The 24,103-nt window shown below is 39.5% G+C and overlaps 1 protein-coding gene across 2 annotated transcripts in view; it reads left to right on the top strand.

Moving 5' to 3' along the window:
• Positions 1-24,103, top strand: part of ERN1 (endoplasmic reticulum to nucleus signaling 1) — a 79,465-nt gene that overhangs the window by 30,878 nt on the left and 24,484 nt on the right. For both annotated transcript variants that reach the window (XM_081315826.1, XM_081315825.1), the window contains exons 3-4: positions 17,026-17,059; positions 21,434-21,512. In XM_081315826.1, the coding sequence (XP_081171952.1) occupies positions 17,026-17,059; positions 21,434-21,512 (113 nt within the window). The remainder of the gene's footprint in view (positions 1-17,025; positions 17,060-21,433; positions 21,513-24,103) is intronic.

Genomic DNA, 24,103 nt, shown 5'->3' with positions numbered 1-24,103 from the left:
TCCATATACAAGAAAACCACATTTATGTGCATGGGGGGGGAAAACCTTGATGGGGTAATTATGCTAAAACTCTTTTTAAAATCATTGCTGTGTCCTGGCTTAATCTGACATCTCTTGATTGAGGACATAGTGTGAAGTAAGCTTGCTACTGACATTTAATGCAAAACTATGAGATACCTTTGATCGTAGCAATTCTGGTAAAAGCCTAATTAAATCTTGTTTCATCTGTACCTGGAACAAAATGGATTTTGAAGCAATTTTTATTTTCTTACCTGAATCTGTTAAAGTTCATGAAGAAAACTCTTTAAGATTGGCTATCTATTTATTTACATAAGAAATGTATGTAAATATTATTCATATTATTGGAAGTTGTTGTTAGTGTTCTGAGTTCAATATGATTGTAGACTAATCACACACACACACACAAACACACACACACACACACACTCAAATTTATTCTGTATTCTATCTATATGCTACTGATTCAAATTTCGGATATAAATTTTAGAAGAAAACAAGAAGGTCATAATTAATAATTTGACCAAATCTGTTTAAGAAAAGCAGTACTGAAAAGGGATCCATTCTTTGTCATCTCTGGAGTCTCTAATTCAAAAATTTGTTCACTATAGTTTCACTGCTAAGGCTACTCATCTCAATCATTCAAATATTTTATACTGTATTATGATATGGTTCATTTAACATACAAATGCTCTAATCAGGATTGGTTTCCTAAGTAACATATGAAATCTCATAAAAACCTTCCTAAGCAATGATATATAAAGTTGTAGATGGAAAATAATTATATAATTATTATATTAATTATTATATAATTAAAAATACCATCCTCATTTCTTACCAGAGCATCAGATAAAGACTTTTATTATGCAATTGCCATGCTTCAGATTATCCATTTTAGAAGAGATCCAGACAATCTACTATATTTAAGTTTTTAAAACAAGAAAAGAGAAAAAATAATATGTTAATCTGCATAGTATCTTTTGATTGGAAGAGGTAAACATCAATATAGAAACACTAGGGTAGGTTAAGGGAAAAATATTTCCTTCATTAGACTATCTCAAATGTTTAAACTGTATTACAGAATGGTTGGTATAGAAGCATTGACAAGCATCCAAGATTTTTACAAGAATAAAAAGGGATATCTCCTATCTCAGGCTGAGTCTTAAAAACAAAACTTAAGGGGAATACAAGAATACCCAGATACCCATTCTTAGCACCATACAATCTTAAATTTTACCTCTGCCACAATTTAGAGGATCAGCTGCTGTATTATTGTCATTGGAGAGACAAAGCTTGATGGATTTTGTTTCTGAAGAAGACTGATCACGATCTTCACTCAAGAGTCTTCGATATTAAAGCTACGCTTTTATTTTATAAAGGTTATGAATTGTAACTATAACTCAAGAACTCTCCTCCACTCATAACAGACCATAGGGAGAAATAAATATTAAGTGTAATGTTTTCTAACTGATCTATCAACAATAATTTCCAACATTTACTCCTATTTTGCTCTGGTGTGACTAAGGATCAAAGATGGAGTATGCAGGTAAAATGGGTTTATTATATATATATATATGGTGCTCTGTGTGTGTGTGTGTGTGTGTGCATGCACATGCACGTGTGTGTGTGTGTGTGTGTGTATACTGTTCTAGGTCTAACTGACAGATTAAATATTAACAAGTTACTTTGTCCAGATGGCATACGCCCAGGAGTTTTTAAAGAACTCAAAGGTACAGTTGTTGATTTTCCAGCTGATATGCAACTTATTATTAAAATCATGTAAGGTCAATTGAAAAAAAGACATCCATTTGGCAGGAGAACTATCTTGAAATTAAAGACATGATAGCTTAAATTCAGTCGCAGAAAACATTGTGGAAAGCAACATCTAAATTAAAATAATTAAAAATATAGAAGAACAGATTCTGTGGAAGAATCCATGTCATTTTCATTAAGAAAATTTAAGCCTCGTTAACTTTTTAGAAGTCTTTGCCCAACAAATTCTAACAAAGAGTATCTGATAGACATATGATTATTGGTTTTCCAAAAACCTCCTGAAGCATATCTCACCCATCAATGGCTCTGATAAATCTGGTGGTCTCCAAATGGCCTAAAACTGGGTAAAAAATGCGAAGCAAAGAATTGGAAAAAAGCAAAGAAAGTAAGCCTACATTGGTATTAACTTTGGTGCTATAATTTGGATTTTGTTTCCAAGTGTCATTAAATTGTTCAGGCTATAGAAAGGACAAGGGACGCGGTGGCTCAGTGGGTTAGGACGCTGAGCTTGTCGATCTGAAGGTCGGCAGTTTGGCGGGTCGAATCCCGAGTGCCGCATAACAGAGTGAGCGCCTGTTACTCGTCCCAGCTTCTGCCCACCTAGCAGTTCGAAAGCACGTAAAAATGCAAGTAGAAAAATAGGGACCACTATGGTGGGAAGGTAACAGCGTTCCGTGCACCTTTGGTGTCTAGTCATGCCGGCCACATGACCACGGAGACGTCCTCGGACAAACGCTGGCTCTTCGGCTATGAAACGGAGATGAGCACCGGCCCCTAGAGTCGGAAACGACTAGCACACATGTGTGGGGGAACCTTTACCTTTACCTTATAGAAAGGACTATATCTAAAATTAACTAATGAACCCAAATTGGTAGTGATATTCAAGAGGTTTTAATTTAATATATCAGTTGATAATGGCTTGCCTGGCTAGGATTAACATGAAAAGATTCACTTGAAGAGAATATCAGCTATCTATTAAACGTCTGACAGTAGCAACTCCGAAAATGACAAGTTCTACATCAGGGTTTATTTATTTATATAAATTAGTCAGGGTGGCTTTTGGCAATTTAAAAATCACAACATCAATATGCAGTACAGCTTGTTCTCAAAATATAATTTAATGTATTAATATATTCTCAAAATATAACAGCCAGTTTGGTCTAGTGGTTAAGGCACCAGGCTTGAAATCAGAAACTTGGGTGTTCTAGACCTGCCGTAGGCTTGAAAACTGACTGGGTGACTGGGCCAGTCACACACTCAGCCCAATCCACTTCAAGGTTGTGGGGAAAATAGGAGAAAGAAGAAATATTACTGGTATGTATGTCCCCCCCCACCTTTAGTTATTTATAAAAATAATAAAGGTGAATAAACAAATAAGTCAGTAAATGCACTGTAATTGTAGAAATCTCATTGTATTGTTTTATCTTGACTAAATACTCGAAGAAGTAACAACAGATGCCAGGATGGCAGTGACTAAATAAAATACATAATTTACAAAAAAAGGGAGAGATTTGGTATAACATGCAGTGCTTCAGAGTCATTGCCAATAAAGTACTTGGAGTAATCCCATAGTGTCAGTCTGCACTTTCTTAAGTCTGCTGGATCTTTTTTCAGGATTGTGTGGCTGCTACACTGTCCAAGGAAAGTATATCTTTGGTTTAAGGAGGCATAGACAAATGCTAGGTTTGTGCATGTGCATGCTCTCAAGTACCTTTTTGCTCTATTTTCTGGTCCACATAATTCTGAATACAGCATTTAGAAGACTGAAAATCTGCTCAGGGCAATAGTTAACTATCCTGCAAAAGATAGCATGTAAATTAGTTCTCAGACTGGTAAAGTGAGCATCAGCACCATCCTCCCCTCCAGCCTCTCTATCAAAAGAGCCAATACAAAACTGTCAAAACTTTTGCTGCCATAAGTGACTACCGTACATACAAATAACTCATTTTTTAGTAAAGGACTACCTGGAATTCTTATAGATTCATCAAAGTGCTTTTTTTGTAAAAGAAAAAGGTGCCAGAACTCACACATGTCATACAGCCCGCCTTGCCTACCCTACAAGGTTCCATCCAAAAAAGGTGCCGGAACTCCGTTCTGAGCGTTCTGTGACAAAAAAGCCCTGGATTCATCCTTCTAGATCTAGTAAATTCCTCTAGCTCTGTGTGGAGGGAAACCAGGCAGAGAGGTAGACAATGGAGAAACTACAATTAATTGAGTGATAATAATTGCAAAATACAAACAGTTTATATCTTGCAACAATTCCTTTAATATTATCAAGCAACCCCTGTCTATCCCAGGTCCTTGGGAAGGACTTCTTAGATAAACAAAAATGACAAATCCAATCTAAACACTGGGGTGACTGCGGCCAAGCGTAATAATAATAACAAGCTATGTAAAACCCTATTGCTTGTTGACATCAATCAGCTTAGCATAAATAAGAACCTTTTCGTCTAATCTTTGAGAAAGGAATTAGTTTTCTAACTTTTTTTCTTTATTTTTATTTTATACTGAAACTTAATTTGAAATGTATAATAATATGGTAGTAAAAAACAGGAGACCATGAGTTCTAGACCTGCCTAGGGCACAAAACTAGCTGGGTGACTTTGGTCACTCTCAGATCTAGGAAGGAAGCAATGGCAAACCACTTCTGAAAATCCTTGCCAATAAATTCTAGGAATTAGTCTCTAAGTAGTCACTAGGAGTAAAAAAAACTGATTCAAAGGTGCATATACATTCCCCCCCCCCGCCCCTCTCTCATTCTCTCAAAACATGTCTTATTTATAGAGGTTCCTTTGAATGAACATTGTAATTTTTTTATGTAATATCGATCTGTTTGAAATATCTAACTTGACTGAATTGACAGAAAGATGACAATTAATACAGGCTGGGAGTTGGTTTTGTTATGGAAAAGAATACTGCATTTATTACTTAATAGAATCATAAGAGCAAAAATATAATAATTGGATAGCAATTTTCTAAAATATTTAAGAAAAATAGGGATAGAGTGAGAATATTAGCAGTGATTTTTACTTTATAACCTTTTAAAGGGCAGCAATTATTAGCAATGACAAAATTGGATGTACTATAAAAATTAAGCCGTTTTTACAAGATCTGTCACAGTGAAAAAGCAGTTAAATCTTTCCCCATAGTGCTCCTTGAAAAACCTGAAACACAACAGTAGTTTAAGAAAGTATTCTCTTTCACCCAAACCCTAGGGAATAACAAATAGAAATGGAACGTGCTTATAAAGTTTTTTGGCTCCAATATGACTGTTGTTGACCTATAAAATCCCGGCTGTCAAACAAGTTTTACCATGTGTACATGTGAATCTGACAACCTGGGTTTTTCCCTTGCTCAGTAAAGTTACTATGGCTCTTTGTATGCCTGTTACAAAGCAATAACAAAACTAGCCTGCCACTGATTGAACAGCTGGTTGCTGGATTTCTTTTTATGTACATAAGCAAATTCATGTGTGTACAGTAGACAGCTGAAATAGTGGCCTTTTGACCATGGTACGGTGTACACCCTGAAACCTTACTAAATTGGGAGATAGCTCTTTCTAACTTAATTTGGAAATTAGTTGGGTCAAGTACTCAAACTCAAACTCAACCAATTGTCATTTTCACAAATGTACAAATATATAGTCCCTTATTCCCAGCTGTTTTGCAGGTTTTTCAACTTGGTCAGTTCTTTCTGAACAAAATGGAAACATGGAACTCAGGCATCTGAATAATATCTATGAAACCTGGAAGTCTGGTATGGCTGAGTTTGTCTACCAGACTGCAACTTTCTTTGTGTGTTGGGCTTCTCTTCAGTCAACAGTTTTATAGGGATCTCATTAAAGAGGAAATGCAAAAATGATATATTATACAAAATATTGCATTATATTATTCAGAGGCGTGATGGCTCAGCAATTGAAGATGCTGAGCTTCTCAGCTGGAAAGCTGACAGCTCAGGTTTGAGACCCAAGTGCTGTGCGACAGGGTGAGCTCCTGTTACTTGCCCCAGCTCCTGCCCATCTAACAGTTTGCAAGCAGCAAATGCAAGTAGATAAATAGGTACCACTTCAATGGGAAAGTAATAGCTAAGAAACAGAGATGAGCATTGCCCCCTAGACTCAGACATGATTGGACAGGGGAAACTTTAACCTTTACCTTTATTATTCAGTGATCCATTTGTTTGTCTTCTTGGCTATCCATAGGATTCTGAGTCTTCTTCAATACTAAAATTTAAAAGCATCAATACTTTTTTCCTATCCTGCTTCCTAAAAGTCCAACTTTCACTTCCATAGAGTGTCACAGAGAAAACCACTTCCTCCATGATTCTGAATTTTGTAGATATAAACACATACTGGCATCTAAACAGTATTCCCAGGGCCTTCACTGCTACTCTTCCAAGTGCCAATGTATTTCTCGACTGCTGCTCCTTGACTTTTAGCAGCAGATCTTGCAGATCCTTTTTAGCTGTTAGAGTAGTGCACAGCGTAGCACCGGTTATTCACGTTTCTTCTTTCAGTTTTAAAACCACGTTCAACTTCTTCCAGTCCAGCTTCCCTCAATATATATTCCACATAAAGTTTGAATAAATAAGAGGAAAGTACACAACCTCATCTCACTCGTTTGCCAACCTGGAGCTATTCTGTTTTACCGTGCTCTCTCTGAACTGTGGCTTCCTGACATATACGTAGTTTTCATATGAGGACAAAGAGAAGTTATGGGTTTCCCATTTCTCTAAGCACATTCCACAATTTGATCAACACAAAGGCCTTTCTACAATCAGTGAAGCATGTGCTGACTTCTTTTGGGCATTCTTTGGCTTTCTTAATTATCCAGCATATTATCAGCAATTTAGTGTTTGTCAACATCCAGCTCAAGAATCCAAATAAAACTCCTGGTTCATTCCGTTTCTGAAAATCTTACTATTTATTGAATACACTGTATGGCTTTGTCGAAGCAAAACTAACTGAGGTTCCAACACCAATTCATAGACTTACCGGTAATCAATAATTTTCCCAGTCAAACCTCCAATGTCTTACATAATTCATATCAATTTCACTTTATTATGGGGACCATCTGCTTCAAATCCACACCTGTTCTGTGTCCTTGACAAGGCTTCAGGCTCTCACGGTCTACAGCTGAATCGAAGAGGTTTTATTTCTCCATTTAACCCACTTGAAAGTAACATCTCACATACACCCCTTAATCTAAAGGCAAGATGAAACGCAGAGGCATGTAGCTGCCAATGTTTCATCCTTGACAGTGTTATTCGGCCTTTTCTAAAGCTAGCTTCTCCCTTTTCATATAGGGCTCTGGTCTGCATTGGATGGTCCTAAGTATTATTTTGCTATAATTTGTACACACAGTTAAATCTCCTTTTTTATTATTGAAAAATCTTCAAGACCAGATGATTTTTCTCTGATATTATCTTCCAGGAAATGTTCATTAAACCATTAAATCAGATAATGAATAAGATACAATAACATCAAGTTCTTCCTCCTTCACATCATGTATTTTATTTCCTTGATTTACAACAAAGGCCATAATCCATCTGTGCTCAGAAATATATATATGCCTATTTCTCTCTATTGACTTTTGCAGCAATACTTACGAAGAGATTAACTAACTTTTAAGTAACAAATGCAATCTGATACATGAGGGTTAATATAACACATTATGTGAGGGAAATAAGAAATAAAATATATAAATGAACGAATGAATACGGTATATCTTTTGAAAGCCATTGATAAACCAGAGAAAGAGGGAAGCAGCTATGATCTTTGTTGTTGTGGAAAAAGCCTTTGATAATTTGGAATGGTTTTTCATATTTACAGCTCTGAAGAAGATGAACTGAGTCTCATTTTCCCCATATTTCCAGACCATTGAAAAAAACAAAACATAAGTTAATAAAAAATAAAATTTTAGGAATTAAGCTGGCAAGTCAAGAACATTAATTAAAGTTAGATATCCGGGAATTTATTTAACAAAAAACAATCCATTTTATTTAAGAACAATTATTGTATTCAAAAACATAGTATGAAATGTTTTTAAGATGAAGAAAACTAAAACTGATTAGAAGAGCAACAGTAAAAAATGAATATTTTATCAAGGCTGTACTTTGTATTTCAAATTATTCCAGTGGGAACTGAAGACAAAGTAGTAAAGGTATGGAATAAAGAAAAAAAATCAATCCAGACTATCTTCCCCTTGCTTCAGTAATATTATTTTCATTTGGGTGAATTTACTGTACCCCAGAAATGATCCTGCTCCTTCAATAATATTTATAGGGTTATGCATTTTATAGCTGTGCTCTCTGGCCTCAAGGTTGTCATAAAGGTTTGATTGATTGAAATTTCAACCTGTATTTCAAGCTAGGTGTACCACTTTATTGAAGGAGCAGGATTCCCAGATGGTGTTTGGCTCAATAAAGACAGAAGTGGTTAATTTGATCATAAACAAAGTAGTAAAAGTATGGAATAAAGAAAAAAATCAATCCAGACTATCTTCCCCTTGCTTCAGTAATATTATTTTCATTTGGGTGAATTCACTGTACCCCAGAAATGATCAGTGTGGAAAAAAAAGTGCCCATAGTGCAAGAGATAATTATTAATAAAACAAACGGGAAATCTTTTGTGGTTCTTTCTTCAGAATGGTCAGAATCACCTTATTGATTCCTGTGAATAAGCAACATAGTTAAAAAGGAATTACAAAAATAAGATGGAATAGTGAGACTTGCCTGAATTTGACAAACTTCCATCATAGGCTGGGGCTTATTTATAAGTTGTTAATGCAGTATAACTCAGAATACAAACAAGTTAAAGATAATATGATTAAATGGATGAAGTATTTAAAAAGGACAATCAATATGCAGCAATGGGAAAAGAAATGGAAAACAAATATTAAAGTTACTGCGAAAGTTGCAGAAGTAATACAAGATCTTTTACCTCCAGTATTGTCTGCTAAAATATATTAATTCATTTAATAATTTGGAAATGCACTAATTAGATCAGGGTTTTTTCATGCTTGTTAGCAAAGCTCAACAATTTTGGAAGATGATTTATTGTGGAATGAAACAAATGTTAAAAGTTGAGTTATCTTTCTAGGCAGCTGTTTTTCTATCAAATATTACCAAGCTTTATATTCCTATAAGGTACACTAGGCTCATTCTGAATATGTTAACAGCTGCTAGGATGCTTTATGCATTTTATTATAAAACATAAAAAGGATGGCTAACTATATTGTGCTCTGATATTTGAAGAACAAGTCTGATGGAGGATTTAATTCAACTTCTAAACTATGGATTATAATTGTTCATGTGGCCTGTACTTCATCTGAAGTTAGATATTTTAATATATCAATTCCTGTTTGATTCATTAAATAAGCATTCTTAGATGAGGTGGAAATCTTTGTTGATCCTTAATTCTGATTTATAATTTATATTATAGCAGCTACTGTTTTAATTATTGGGTATCAATTTGACTTCAGTAATGTTCTGAAGTTTCGATTGATAAAAGATTTTTCAATACGCAGTGCTAATTTTAAAAATTACATTGAATTTTTTTCTTTTTATATTGCTCATAAGTCTCTTTTTTCCTTCCTGTTTTTCCCCTTCTTTTCTTCTTGATTCCATGCCTTTTAAATAAATAAATTTAAAAAAAAAGAAATAAAAAAGATTGGCAAGAGTGGAAAGACAAGGAGGATAATATCTCCTGGGGGATGATAACGTCCTCCAGCAAACAGTGGCGTAGCGTGGGGGGTGCAGGGGGGGCCGGCCGCACCGGGCGCAACATCTGGGGGGGGCGCGCTCGACGGCGCCGGGATCCGGCAGGGCGGAGGCACCGGAGCCCCAGCCGGGAAGGGCCTGACGCCCCACGGCGCGCCACACACACACACACACAAACACACAACCACACAGCGTGACTCCTTCGGGCCGCTCCGCCTTCGCTCCGGCGCTGGACGGAAGCCTTCTCTCCCTCCTCCCCCCCCCCGCAAAGGAGAAGGCGGCTCCTGCCGTGCACAGAGCGCGGCCCTCCTGCAAGCCCGGGGCTCCGCTGCGGAGGCTCTCCCAAGGCGCTCCCGGGGTTGCCAAAGGCGGGGGGGGGCGTGGCGGGGCTTGAAAGAGGGTGGATTTCCCGCGGGGGGAGGATCGCTGCAGCGTCTCTCCGGGGGTCCCTGCTCTGGAACGAAAGCTGCGTCGGCAGGTTGCCGATCCAACCGTGCATCGGCGATCGGGACCGCCCCCCCCCGACACACGTCGCCAGCAGCGAGAGTTTCCAGCCAGGCCGGCGAATCTTTGGGGTGAGGTGCCAAAGAGAAGGAGGCGGCTTGGCTTGGATAAGCAGCGTCTGGGCAGAAAATAGGTCGGGCGCCGCAGCAAGTATGAATTCCTGGGGTTCAGCCTAAGCAGGCAAAGCTGCAGGGTGGGTTGGTTGGCTTTTCCGGCTTTGGAATAACCTTGGGAAGCTGAGGCATTGTAAGTTGGAAGTCATTGTTTGTCGCCTAACATGTTGGGTCAACCCCACGCCACATGCTAAGCCATAAACCGTGGTTGGTATCCAGGGTTTAGGACAAGATGGAGAAAACTAGCCAATTGTGGGATCATAAATCTTGATGAAGCCCATCATCGCTCCATGTGATGTATGCACTCAATCTACAAACATAGTCCAAGCCTATTCACATCTGTTGTAAGGTCATTCTCTCGTGGGGTTTATCCTGACGTCCACTAAGAGTGGAACAAACATGCCCCATTAACCATTTTCAACGCCATGTCCTCTCTTTGTCTCATCCTAAATCACAGCTGAGGCACCTTAAAGTTGCCTTGTTTCAGTGTTAAACTAGCATTTTCCCTCTTCTCCAGAGACCCTTTTTTGCCTTGAACCTAACTCAGGGGTAGGCAACCTTGGCTCTTTTATGACTCATGGACTTCAACTCCCAGAATTCCTGAGCTAGTGGAAGAGACTCGAGTGCTAAAATCCACAGGTTAGGGGGCGCAAATTACTTGCCTTGCCCCGGGTGCTGACAACCCACGCTACGCCACTGCCAGCAAAAAAAAATCAAATGAAGAGGGAAAACACTCTCTGTCTACCAAACATTGAATTCTATTCAGGTCAGAGTTCAGAGGTACTGGGGTGGAGTTTTCTGCCAGATTGTTTCAGATTCCTCCATTTTGTTGAAGGTTTCACTAGCTTCCATCTGAACACTTGTCTCTAACACCTGTATGCTGTTTATTTGTGAGACTTTTGACGACTTACAACATATGTATATTGAAACATCCATTAAAAATGTCCCAACATTAAATCACAATCTATTGATGCACTCAGTTAAAGTCTCTGAATGCTCTGTGTAAGGAAACAATGTTCACCAGTTTTCCTGAAGGACAGAAGGTGAGATCCAGCATGAATATTGTGGGCCAGCAGTTTCCAAGTAAAGGATATGCCAGTGAGAATGTCTCTTTCTCGGTCCCTGCCTGAATGTAGAAGTGGCCTTGGGAAAAGGCCATTAAAAGGAAAAACAGCAACTCAGCCCTAAGAAAATAGAAAGCACAAGAAAGAAATTTTAAAAAGCCCTGTCCTCCTTGATGTTGTTTGGTATAAGACAGTGATGGCAACCCTTTTAGAGACTGAGTGCCCAAACTGCAACCCAAAACCCACTTATTTATCGCTGGGTGCCAAGTGGGTGTGGCCTACTGGGTGGGTGTGGCTGTGGTGGTCATAGAAGATTGGGTGGGTGTGGCCAAGGTGGGTGCGGTCACCTCAATGTAGCCTGTGGGGAGGGACACCTGGGGGGGCAGGGTTGGGGGAGATCCAGGGGATCTCTGGTAGATGTGGTAGGAAGGAGGCTCATCCTGCAGGATAAGGCGAGGCAGGGTGGGGATGCCATTGCCATGGGACAAGGCAAGGGTTGGGGTGGCTGCTGCCTGACACCATCGGCCCTCGCACACAGAAGCCAGCGAGCGCATGGGGGCCGACGGTGTCTGTCAGTAGCCACAGCCTGCCGGCCCCTCGAACGGGGCACTTTATTTTATTTTATTTTTTATTTTAATTCCATTTATATCCCGCCCTTCTCCGAAGACTCAGGGCGGCTTACAAGCTCCGCAGCCCGTCGCCAGCAGTTCAAGGAAGCCACCTCCGAGATGGATGGTCAGCCGACAGCTGAGGAGGCGATGCAGAGGGTCGTGCCTGGGAAAAGGAGAGCATGCAAGGCCAGGCGGGATGTGGGGGAGGGAAACCAGCCATGCTGGGATGGATCCGGCCACTTGGGGCCTCAGCAAGTTAGCAGGCAGCTGGTTGAAGAGGGACATTTGCCACCTCCGAGGCATGGCGCGGGTGCCCACAGAGAGGGCTCTGAGTGCTGCCTCTGGCACCTGTGCCAAAGGTTCGCCACCACTGGTATAAGATAAGGCAGACTGAATTTCTAAGTAGCTTTCAAGGTCCTGTTGTCCTACAGTGTTCAAGAGTGTTCCTAGAATCCAAGTTGCTTCTGTTTCTTGACCTGGTTTACCTCAAAGAGCTAACACAGCTTACTGGTCACATTGTATCATCCCCCAGCCCGATTCTTTTGGGACAGCCAATATTATCTGGAGAAGGTGGTCCCAGGAGTGACAATACAGTACTCAAGCATTGTATGGTTTATGTGTTTTAAAGACATAAAATGGAAATAAAAAAAGAAACCTGCAACTTACTTGAGAGACACACCTCAGAATTTAAATTTGTATTATTTTATAAACAGACAAATTAATCTGGAAGTGTGCGTCAAAATGGACAGGGTCTCTTCAGGAAGCTTTTTATGTAATTAAACTATCAGACCATGTTAGAAACGCATGCCATCAAATCCTAGGACTTCCTGCTGCTGGTCCAGTATTGAGGAATATGAAAGTTTAGCTATCCTCGGTAACTGGTATGGAATTTATCCTGTATGGAAGAAACTTGGTAATTTTTGTAGGGCAGCACAAAGAAATGGTGGAAAATAAATAAATATTGAGGTCCTTTAGCACATTGGGTGCATGAGTATTCTATTTATTCAATTTATTTGATTAGGAAAAAATGGAAGAGGAGTAGGACTCAGTTTATATTGGTCCCTCTGTAATGAAGGAGAGAAATTTGTAATTTTAGTATTTTAGTGAATGTATAAAACTATGGCTTTCTGGACTTCTGGGTGGCGCTTCAGCGGCGAGGAAGGTCAGATTCGACCGCTGGCCCTTCGATCCCGTTGAAGCGGCGGAATAGCCAACGATCAGCTGTTCCGCCGCTCGAAAACCCTTCTCCTCGGGCAAAGAGGGGAGGGGGAGCTTCCAGGTAGGGGTAGAGCTCCCCTAGAGCCCCAGAACATTTGTTCTGGGGCATGAAGGGTGAGAGCCCCCCCGAAGCCTGGAAATGCTCCGGACGAAGGACTTTTCTGCTTTAGCAGAACAAGACGCTGAATCCACTCCTGCCGGATCTGATTGACATCTTGAGTGACGGTAGCAGCAGAGCTGATGCAGGAGCAGTATAAATATCAAGTACAAAGCTTTAACTCTGAAACTCAAACTCTCTTCCTGCTCCAACGATCGTTTTGAAAGAAGGGGAAGATGGTGCCTGACTGATTTTTTTTTTAACAAGAAGCGAAAGTGTTTTTCTTCAAAGTAAAGTGACTGTTTGAACTGAGTAGGAATATGTAAAATGGACTTTTAAACCTTAAAGAGCTAGTTATAATTTGGAGGTGCTAAAAAGTTATTTTCAAGATTTGGTTATTTCATAGTTTAACTACAAAGTAATAAATGGACTAGAAAGTGAAAGTGTGTATTGAAAGTCATTAGTTGCAAAAATGGCTCCCAAACCTCATAGACCCGTTTTTAAAAGTGCAGAGGCATTGTCTGTTCAGCAATCTGGAATGCAGTCTTTGAAGTTACTCCCCAAAGCTGCTGCATCTGTATTGACTTTAAAAGATTTACAATATGCTCTAAACGATGCCTTAAAAATTCAATCTGAAAAAATATTTGAGAAGGTGGCAGAATTTATTGGAAAGGAGAGCAAGAAAATAAGGGAGGATACTTTGATGGCACTTCAAGTGTTTTCAGGCTGTATTGAGAATCTGGATGAATGTGTGGAAGAAGTGAAACAAAATAATCTGATGCTGGAGGCTAAAATGGGTGAAGTGGAGAATAAAATGGAAAAACCTGAAGATGAAATGATGATGATGCAATATAGAGATATGGAATTCGCCCTGAGGATCAGAGGTTTGAAAGAAAATCCGCAGGAGAATCTGGAAGAGACGTTGGTGGATGCCCTGGCGCCTATTTTGGGGTTTCAACTTGAGGATTTTTTTGGGAAGATAGATAAAGTATTTCGTGTTAATTCTTGGATCGCTAAACAAAGGAAACTGCCAAGGGATGTGGTTGTGTATTTTACAAAGTGAAAGATTAGAAATGAGATTATTCAAATCTCTTATAATAAAAGACTTAAAGTGGCTAATCAGGAGGTTTTGATTCTGAAAGAGATTCCTCCAAGAATTTGAGAAAAAGGAAAGATTTTTTCTTTCTGACAGATGAATTAAAGAAACAACAGCTTCAGTTCAGGTGGGAGATACCAACGGGGATTGTGGTGAATTATTCTGGAGAAAGATATTGTCTTAATACAGTAGGGAAGGCACGTGATTTTTATTCTAATGTATTGAAAGGCTTACCGTCATCCTCAGAAGTCAAAAAAGGAAAGGAAGAAGGAGAGCGACAGTTACAAGAAATAGTTTCGGAAGCTGTGCAATCCTTGGTTTTATTTAAAGATCTTAAGATTTAAAGAATGACACGGGCTGCATTTAGATTTAAGGAATAATAATAATAATAACAGTAGAGATTAATGGAGGACTTTGATAGAAATAAGATTTAGAAATGGAACTTGTTAAAGATCGTAGGATAATCAAGATCTAATGGTGGATATTTGGGGATGGTATTTATAGTAGATCTTAAAAATTAGTATGTATGTATTTAAATTGTTAGTCTAAATGTTGAAGATGTGGTTGTGATGATGCAATGTATTATGTATGGTTGAATTGTAAAAGATTACAATTTTAAAAGTTAAAGTAATTTAGTGGAATATGTAAGATCTTTAAGATATTGGAAGAAGGCTGATTTGTTTATTATAGAAGAATGGATTTTGAAAGTTCTGAATCAGATAGAAATGGTAGAATTTGGAATATGTGAAGAATATTTGTAATGGAGATATATTATGATGTTTAAGGAGAGTTAAAGCGCAACTGGATTTAAAGTGTAATTATAGTTAGTATATTTTAGATTAAGATTGTGAAAATAATACCCTGTATTGTGCTTTGGGAAGTCGGGGGGGGGCTGGGGGAGGTAGGGGTATTGGGTGGGTTAGGGTATGGGTTAGGGGTAGGGGGGATGGGGTTTATGTTCAAAAATGTACTTTAAAACTTTTTAATTAAAAAAACCTATGGCTTTTTGATTATTTATTACTGCAATTTATATGGTTCTCAATTATTAAAAGGCTCTGAGCTGGTTGTAGTGTTTTTTTATAGATAGATAGATAGATAGATAGATAGATAGATAGATAGGCAGGCAGGCAGGCAGGCAGGCAGGCAGGCAGGCAGGCAGATAATTGTGTGTGTATTCGAATTTCTTTTTGCTGACAAAGAGTTAAAGATTTTAAATAGGGGACTAGAATAGCTATGATCTATATCATTTGGTAAGTAGAGTATATAAAGGAGTAGAAGAATAAAGAAAGGAGAATAGGAAATACAAATACATGGCCAGAATTAAATGAATATTTAGATGCCAATTGGCAAAAGGTGAGTCTTGGGTCTGAAAATATTAATAAATCAGTTTTTTTCCCTATAGAACTACTAGTTTCATAAATGAAAATAATGCCTGCTTCATAATGTGTGAGAAAAGCTTTGTTCTTTATTTTTCCCCATACTGAAGAGTGAGTGAATGCCATCAAGGCACCTAACAAAATAGATGTATAGTCTGCTCACCATTAATGTGCACAGGCAGTATCCTGCAGTGAAGTAAGACCTGTGTCCAGGTGAAAGGTTTCTAGTATAACAGGTCCAAAGACATTGCACAACTATTTTGTGTTTAATGCACTTTCTGGCATATGACAAATATTGGAAGATAAGGTGGGGAAAATTTTGTTTGAGATTTATCCTTTTCTTTGAAAGACTTCAGAGCCTAAAAATTAATATGCAACAGGCAACAATTCAGCAGGTATGCTTCTTTTGTCCATGGCATTGAGTAATGGGAAAACCTCACTGACTAAGCAGTTTGTGTCAAAGATAAGTGATGTTTATGTGAAAAATGGTTTTGTGTAAGCAGTGCCAAGTTTCCTTGTAAGAGGACTCATTCTCTTATTTCTTTGCTCTTGCATCATTTTGTTTATGTGAGGAAGAAGCTGATCTGAAATTGTTTGTAGTAGTAGGCAGTGTTGCTGTATAGATTTGTTTTCCTTCCAAGAATTAATCTGCTTTTTAAAAGACCAGATGCTCAGATAAATCCTGAATTTCTGTGTAAATGGAATATGTTCTTCACGCAAGTATTTCACTGGAGTGTTTTAACTCATCAATTCATTAATATTAATTGCGTATTTATTGCTCTATTTTGCGTGAGGTGTGACAGTATTTGCTGAATTGCTCAATCTCTATTGATTAAAATAGTATTTAAAAAATTAAAAAATCACAATAAACTGGCTGGTCTGCAAGTTCTCCAGTTTGCTTCTGATCATAATGCAGCATTGTTATGTCATGTGGGAGCCGCCATGAAGGGGCAAAGAGATCATTGCATTCCAGTACAAGGAACGTTGTTGTTTGTATACTACAATTCATTTCATGCAGTTCACAGAGTAACTTAAGTAATAAATAAATACGTAGTTTAGAGAACGGACAAATTAAACATCAAACTTGGGGTGCAGAGAGACTGGGAAATGTTAGGATGAAAGTAAAAATGTTAATGAAGAAGCGAAACTCCCAAGGAGCAGAATAGAAAAGTTTTGCAGATTATAAACTCTCATTTAACTGTGGCAACTCAGGGACCTCCTTTTTGCCAAGTCCCTGAATTGTAGCAATTGGAATATAATTGCTAATCAGCTTACTCTTCCACTGCATTTTGCTGCTTGAACTTGTTTCTTGCAAACTCCTTATCTTACTTTTCTTGCAGACTACAAACCACCTCAGCTAGATCACAGAATGTAAGCTTGATGTGAGGCCAGAATGTTTAATTGCTTGTACCTTGACCTTTTCTTTTTGTTTGCAGATCCTGTACTTCAGGTGCCACTGCACATGGAAGAGTAAGTCCTCCTTCTTTTCACTCTTACTTTTTCAGGATCTACAGCTCCTTATTGCACTGGAAACCAACAACTAACACAACTCCAAGCTTTTAAAATGAAAGCACTTCTACACTACAAACTTTGTAGGTTAGGTCAAAATGGTTGGTTATATGAGCAGTACAGTCATTTGTTTCTTCCAGAAAGATGCCTAGGGATTTCTCCTTCTTCTGAAATCTCTGCATAAACCTCTCAGTTTTAGTTGGGAGGAAGGGGAGCATTGTGAGGTGTAGCAGGAAGTAAAATCTCATTTCCTGTCCTTAAAAATGGAGCCAAGAGGGAAAGGGTTAATAACATCGCTTCATTATAAAAAGCCTAGTTTAAGGCTTCTTCCTGCTTTGTGCAGCAGCCCAGGCCTCATTCTTTACCTCTGCTTTCTAAGAGGAAGCAGAGGCTTCCCCAGCAGTTTGAGAGCTGAGGAGAAAGGGGGGGAAAAGGAGAAAAATAGTAGCAATGTCAACAAACATGTAGTCCAGCAGGCTGTGCCCTGCAAGAAGGAACTAACTGACTAAAGCACTAGTTGCAGGCAAGAGGCCACATGTCAGCCAAAAAATAAGTCCATGGAAAGGAGGGCCATTGGAGTCATTCCAATTGACCAGGCCAAACTGCAGCAAAGGCCAGCCCTAGAGGCAAATTGAGAGGAAATTCCGCCAGAGGTGGCCAACATATGAACAGCAACACTGGCTTACCTTGGTAGGCTTACCTACCAAGGAGCAGGACTTAAAATCTCTTTCCGGGAAACTAGGCATAAGGTGTATCACAATAACCTGTATGCAGATAGCAGTGACTGATGTCACATTGAGCCTTCACTGTCTCTGGGAATGCATTTCACCATTAACTTTGACAAGAACATACACAGGTTTTTGAAGCAAATTCTGTCTCTGGTATTCCACCCACAGAGATGAAAGTAAAATGTGTATATGTTAGCGGCAGACCCTCGAGTTCCAGAAGACTCTGAGGGAGATCCTAGTGTCAAGGAGGCCGAGTCTCAGGCAAAATTATAGTGGAAGATGGCTTGAGGTACTAGGTCTTTCTCCTAATCCAGGACCAAATTACCATCATATTTCACCTATATGCAAGTATTTATATTAATGATTCTCAGCCAGTCTGGTGCAGGGAATGCCAATCGGGCATCAGGTGATCACAGATGCCAACCTGGTGGTGTGGGGAACTCACATCTCAAACAAGTTGGTGCGTTCCCTCAAAGGCACACACTGCTGCTTAATCTACTGGAGCTGAGGACAGTAAGGCTGGTTCTAAGAGTATTGTCAGAGCAGATGAGACTGTGACACCTGCTGGTGGACACGCAGCATGGTCTGTTTACACAGGACAGATCCAGATTAAGGGACATGTACAATCCCTAATAGAATTAACATAGGAGCATTCAAGACATTTCATGGAAAGTCCAGGCATCCGGCCTTAAAACCTAGTTCTACATCCAGACGCAGGCTGGCTATCACCAAGTGCCTGGAAAGTGAATGAAAACTTCTGAGCTACAGCTTTCCAAGTCCTGTAGTAAAACTATGAAGACATCTAGCAATTCCCAACATATATCAGTATCAATTGACTGGACATGCTGTTCTGGTGATGTAAATCGTGACACCAATATAGGTTCTACCAAATGGCATTGAGGGCAGGACTACCAGCCATTGTCAGGACCTGGCTCCATTAGGCATTTTGAGCTTCACTCTCTGGACAGGCAAGGGCCACTTACAGATCCCTTTCTTTTCCCAAGGTACAAGTGTCCTCTTAGCTCCCGTGATTCACTCACTGTTTCTTTTCAGGGGACCCGTCATGGTTTTCAAAACTTTAATATCTGTTCTGTTCAAATCAGTCACTTTTACCTGGACCCATTAGGTACCCGTTAATACTTTTACCTGGAAAACAATTATTCTGGTACACCAAACTTTAGAGAGAAATGTGGGACAATTAGGAGCTGTCTTAGTAAAAAGTGATCTATGTATTCCATCAAGATTATGTGGTACTAAGACCTTGACTCATACCCAAAGTCAGTGCTAAATTCCATAAAGTCCAAGAGTTAGTGCTCCCCAATTTCCGTCTGGCCCCTTTCCCCCATGACTCTGGCACAAACTAGTTTGTGCAAGACTTTCCGGAATACCTTGGGGACCACCTGCTGCCGGCGTCGACTCCCCTCCGCCCTGTGCGTTCCCACAGAGAGGGCCTCCTCAGGGTGCCTCCGGTCAGAGAATGCCGGCTGGTGGCCCCCAGGGGGAGGGCCTTCTCTGTGGGCGCCCCGGCTTTGTGGAATCAACTGCCGGTTGAGCTCCGGATGGCACCGGATCTCCGCTCCTTCCGGCGCGGGTTAAAGACCCATTTATTTGAACAAGCTGGCCTGGCCTGATGGGGAGTTAACTTAGGGTTTTAATATTTGTATATTTTTACTGTTTTACTTGGGCAATAATTTAATTTTTTCTTAACTTTTGTATTTCTGTATTTTTATTATATGCCCTGTTCACCGCCCTGAGTCCTTCGGGAGAAGGGCGGTATAAAAATTTAATAAACTATAACTAAACTATAACTATAACTTTCAGAAGGGGTCTAGGACAGTTTACCTTGGCCAACACGCCATGACCAGCTCGCTGTGGGATGATTCAACACTGTGTTAATCATTTCATTCGTTCACTTTTATTATTGGTGACCACGTTTTCGTCAAAATTATTGTAACTATTGTTTTTCTGGAATGACTTTATTATTAGTGGTCATGGTTCTGGTGAAATTAATGTAACTTTTGTATTTGTTGAATTGTCCTATGATGAGCTGCCCTGCAGCGAGTTGGCCATAATGAGTTGTCCCATTTCTTCTCAGAAGACACCTCAAATATACTTTAAAGACTGGGAGGATCAATAACCTACTTGTCTTTTACAAAACAGGAAATCTGGGGAATTCTATGATCTGTCAACAACAGGAGGGTTAGAGAATGCTATGTTCTTGTAAAATATGTTTCAACCTTGGCAACTTTAAGATGGGTGGACTTCAACTCCCAGAATTCCCCAGCCAGCATTCTGTGTGTTGCTTGTGCAGTGCATGCAAAAAGGGGCAGGGCTTTATGGGGGCTGTGGCTGCCATCTTCACTTTTTAGACCTCCTCTATCCCTAATATTTTTCTGTGGTACAGTATCTCAAAGAAATTTGTGGCTTAAATGACTTTTGAAAATCAAAATGTCAACCCAATGTTAAGTTAAAGTATGTACTGAAAGACATTTATTTTAATACAGGGGTCTTTATTTTAATACAGGGGTCTTCAAACTTGGCCCTTTTATGACTTGTGGACTTCAACTCCCAGAATTCCTCAGCCAGCATGCCTGGCTGAGGAATTCTGGGAGTTGAAGTCCACAAGTCATAAAAGGGCCAAGTTTGAAGACCCCTGTTTTAATATGTACTTAACATATTGAAGTTTATTTTACAAATCACAGCTTTATTCTTGACTGTGAAGAGTATGGTATTTGCTTCAAAAGAGTCATACTGGTTCGTAAGCTAACAAATACGTTGATTTTCAGCAGAAGTAGGCAAGGTAACTCTGGTTGCAAGACAAGTGGCTGCTTGAGCTTGTATTTCAGCAACATCTGCCCAACCTGTTCCCTGCTTTACCAGAACAGCTGATTAGAAAGTATTACTAAAATAAGCCCATACAATTAATTTTCAAATTGAAATGTGGCATGTAATTTGAAAGATTGAAAATAATTTGAAATCAAGTAATCTGAAAGATTACTACCACAGTCCAAATTCAGAGGCTGGTGGTATGCAAAACCAGGGGTTTAAATGACTGTGCTTAATTAAAAGCACATACAGGTAGTCCTCGACTTACAGCAGTTCATTTAGTGACCGTTCAAAGTTACAACAGCACTGAAAAAGTGACTTATGACCACTTTTCACACTTAACAACTGTTGCAGTGTCCTCATAGTGACGTGATCAAAATTTGGCCGCTTGGCAACTGACATGTATTTATGACCATTGCTGTGTCCCGGGATCACGTGATCACTTTTGCGACCTTCTGACAAGCAAAGTCAATGGGGAAGCCACATTCACTTAACAACCGTATTACTAATTTAACAACTGCAGTGATTCAACAGCTGTGGCAAGAAGGGTCGTAAAATGGGACAAATTCACTTAACAAATGTCTCACTTAGCAACAAAAATTTTGGGCTCATTTGTGGTCGTAAGTCAAGGACTACCTGTATTTGACTTTAAAAAAAAACACACACACATCTGTTTCGTAATACAGCCATCCTCACAAGAAAATGTATACTGACCAAAATTTTGCTGCCTCTTCTTTTCACAAGTGTGTTGCGGTAATTGCTGTTTTTGTCATTTCTTCAGTCCTAGGCCAGCATTTCTTCCTGATCCTAATGATGGAAGTCTCTACACTCTTGGTGGCAAGAATAATGAAGGCTTAACTGTACGTATAATTTGATCACAAAGTAGGTATTTTGCTCTCACTGAATGAGAAATGCAGCTTTTTCAGATGGTCAAAGCATGTTTATCTAGCTTGCCTTGCTGCTTAAGGGAGATAGATCTCTTTGACAATCGGTGTAAAATTCAGATTTTATAAGAAATAATACTAGACAAGAAACCTACATATAGTAACTTTCAATATATTTTTTACCCCAAACAAAAAATGTTTTTTTTACTTCCCCACTTTATATATAAATAAACCCTCACTTGACTAACATTTGGAGTTATTTTTAAGAAAAATTAGAAGCTGTAAAACTTCTGCAGAATGGTTTATCTCCAAAGATAAAAATTCATTTCCGGGAGAGCGGAAATGTTCTACATTAACAATTGTGAAAGTGTCCACGTGTCCACATTATACAAGATTCAGCGGCCTGTACAGGTAGTCCCCAACTTGTGATCATAGTTGGGAACAGAATCACTCATTGCTAAGCAAGCTGCTGTTAAATGAGTCACACCTGCTTTTATGATCTTTTTTTTTTTGCCGCAATTGTTAACTGAATCATGGGGTCATTAAGCAAATCTGACTGTGCCCAGTTGGGAAAGTCATAAATGGCAATCACATTGAACCCAGGATGCTGCCGGTTGCCAAGCACCCAAATTTCAGTCATGACCTTGGAGATGCTGCAACGATTGTTAAGTGTGAGGGCCGGTTATGAGTCAATTTTTTCCATTGCTGCTGTAGCTTCAAACAGTCCTCTTAAGTCAAGGACTACCTATAGTATGAGTTAGCAGAATGTCTTACTATCTTAAAACATTGGGCAATTGTAAAGCGAGCAATTGGTTGGAAGAAGAGCAGAAAGAATGGACAGATGATGGAACAAAAGGTCTTCATTGCAGCTTGACTAACATGGGTGCATAAATTTCATTAACAAGATTGTTTTTGGTGATAAACAATTCCATCTGCTGTGATTATTAAGTTGTGGCTGCTTTCTTGGAGTAAGATTGTCAAGCCAAAACCAAACCACATTATGGCTTAGGAATATATATGGTCTAGGGGGGTTTTCTTACTAGAAGGCTGCAAATATACTTGTTTGAAAAATAAGTATGCATACGTGTGGATGTACTGTATGATATTTATGCAACCTAGATAGGCCTGGTGGTCACAATAGGAAATCCTAAACATCTTTTTTACACCGGACATGTATATTCTTCCTAAATTTATAGTTGTTTCTGTTCCAATCAGCAAACCAGATCCCTGGTATTGAAGTTGTAAATTTCTCTACATGTTCTGAGGTACTGGTTTTCTCCCAATAAAACTTTTGCATTTACCAAAATGTTGTACAAATTAGGTTAATTGTCTTAGAAGCTTGTTATCTGTTGGTGCCAACTTTAGGTTTGTAATTCCAGGAATGGCATGTGGTGATACTAACATGTCTGGAAGGCCAGGCTGCTTGTTTGGAAGCAGGGAAAACTGACTTCAAAATGTTCATTGTTGTCTTAAGGAAAAGGATTTTGGCTTTGTAATAAGCCTGATAAACACTTTACTTATTTTTCAATTGCATTACATGTACAGTATTGAAAGAAATTAATTGGACTTGGGAGCATCTTTTGATGAGTCTAGAAGAGAGACAGGCAATTAATTATAGTCTCGAGATCAGCATGCAAGCATCAAAAAAGTCCATCCTATTCCAGGAATAGATGGATGCGATAACTACATTGGTTCCACGATTAATTTTAGACCATAGTGCCTGTCTCCTCCTTTGCAAAGTGTGTAAGGGTTAAATAGGATTGATGTTGCTTTCTGTTGCTTAGTTACTTAAGAACAGCAGCTTTATGATGAAATAGAGATTAAATTTGGCTTTCTACAAAGTTTTTTTTTCTTCCTGAAACTGTTGACTTCCTCTTACAATTTTTGGGGGAAAAAATGTATTCCCTCTCAAATGGCCCTAAAGGCACAGTGGTAACATTTTCTTTAGTTAGAGCAATCTCTTTTGCATCTGAAATGAAAGAAGATAGCAACTGATGGGGAAAAATGTTTCTCTCGGTATTGAATGGGAATTGCAAGACATCTGAAAAGCAGCAAGTTGGAGAAGGCTGAAATAGGCAGCGATAAATGAAGAAATAGGTTTTCCCAGTATAAGTCACCTTTTATCCGTCTTCTGTGTAGGTGACAACCTTTTCTAAATCCTGTTTTGTTAGCACTTGCAGCCTTTAGAGCAGACATGTCAAACACAAGGCCTGGGGGCCGGATGCGCCCCGCGAAGTGGTTCCATGCGGCCCGCGAATCCATCCTGGAAACAGGGAGGGAACGGCCCCCACTGCCTTGGCCCTGGCCCAGAGACCCTCCTTCTGCCAGAGACCCTCAGATCCCCTGTCCCACTCCTGCCCAGGCCCCCATAGGCACCCTTGATGCAAACGATGTAGAGCTGGCCACGCCCACCCAGTAGGCCATACACACTCTAGCCACGCCCACCCAGTAGGCCATGCCCACCCTGGCCACACCCACCCGGCCCCCTGAGGGCAACCGGAATGCTGATGCAGCCCTCAATGAAATTGAGTTTGACACCCCTGCTTTAGAGTGTTAAGAAGGTGTTA

The sequence above is a fragment of the Vipera berus genome, assembly GCF_964194415.1.
Source record: "Vipera berus genome assembly, chromosome: 2".
Lineage (NCBI taxonomy): Eukaryota > Metazoa > Chordata > Lepidosauria > Squamata > Viperidae > Vipera > Vipera berus.
This window is presented reverse-complemented; position numbering and strand designations above follow the sequence as displayed.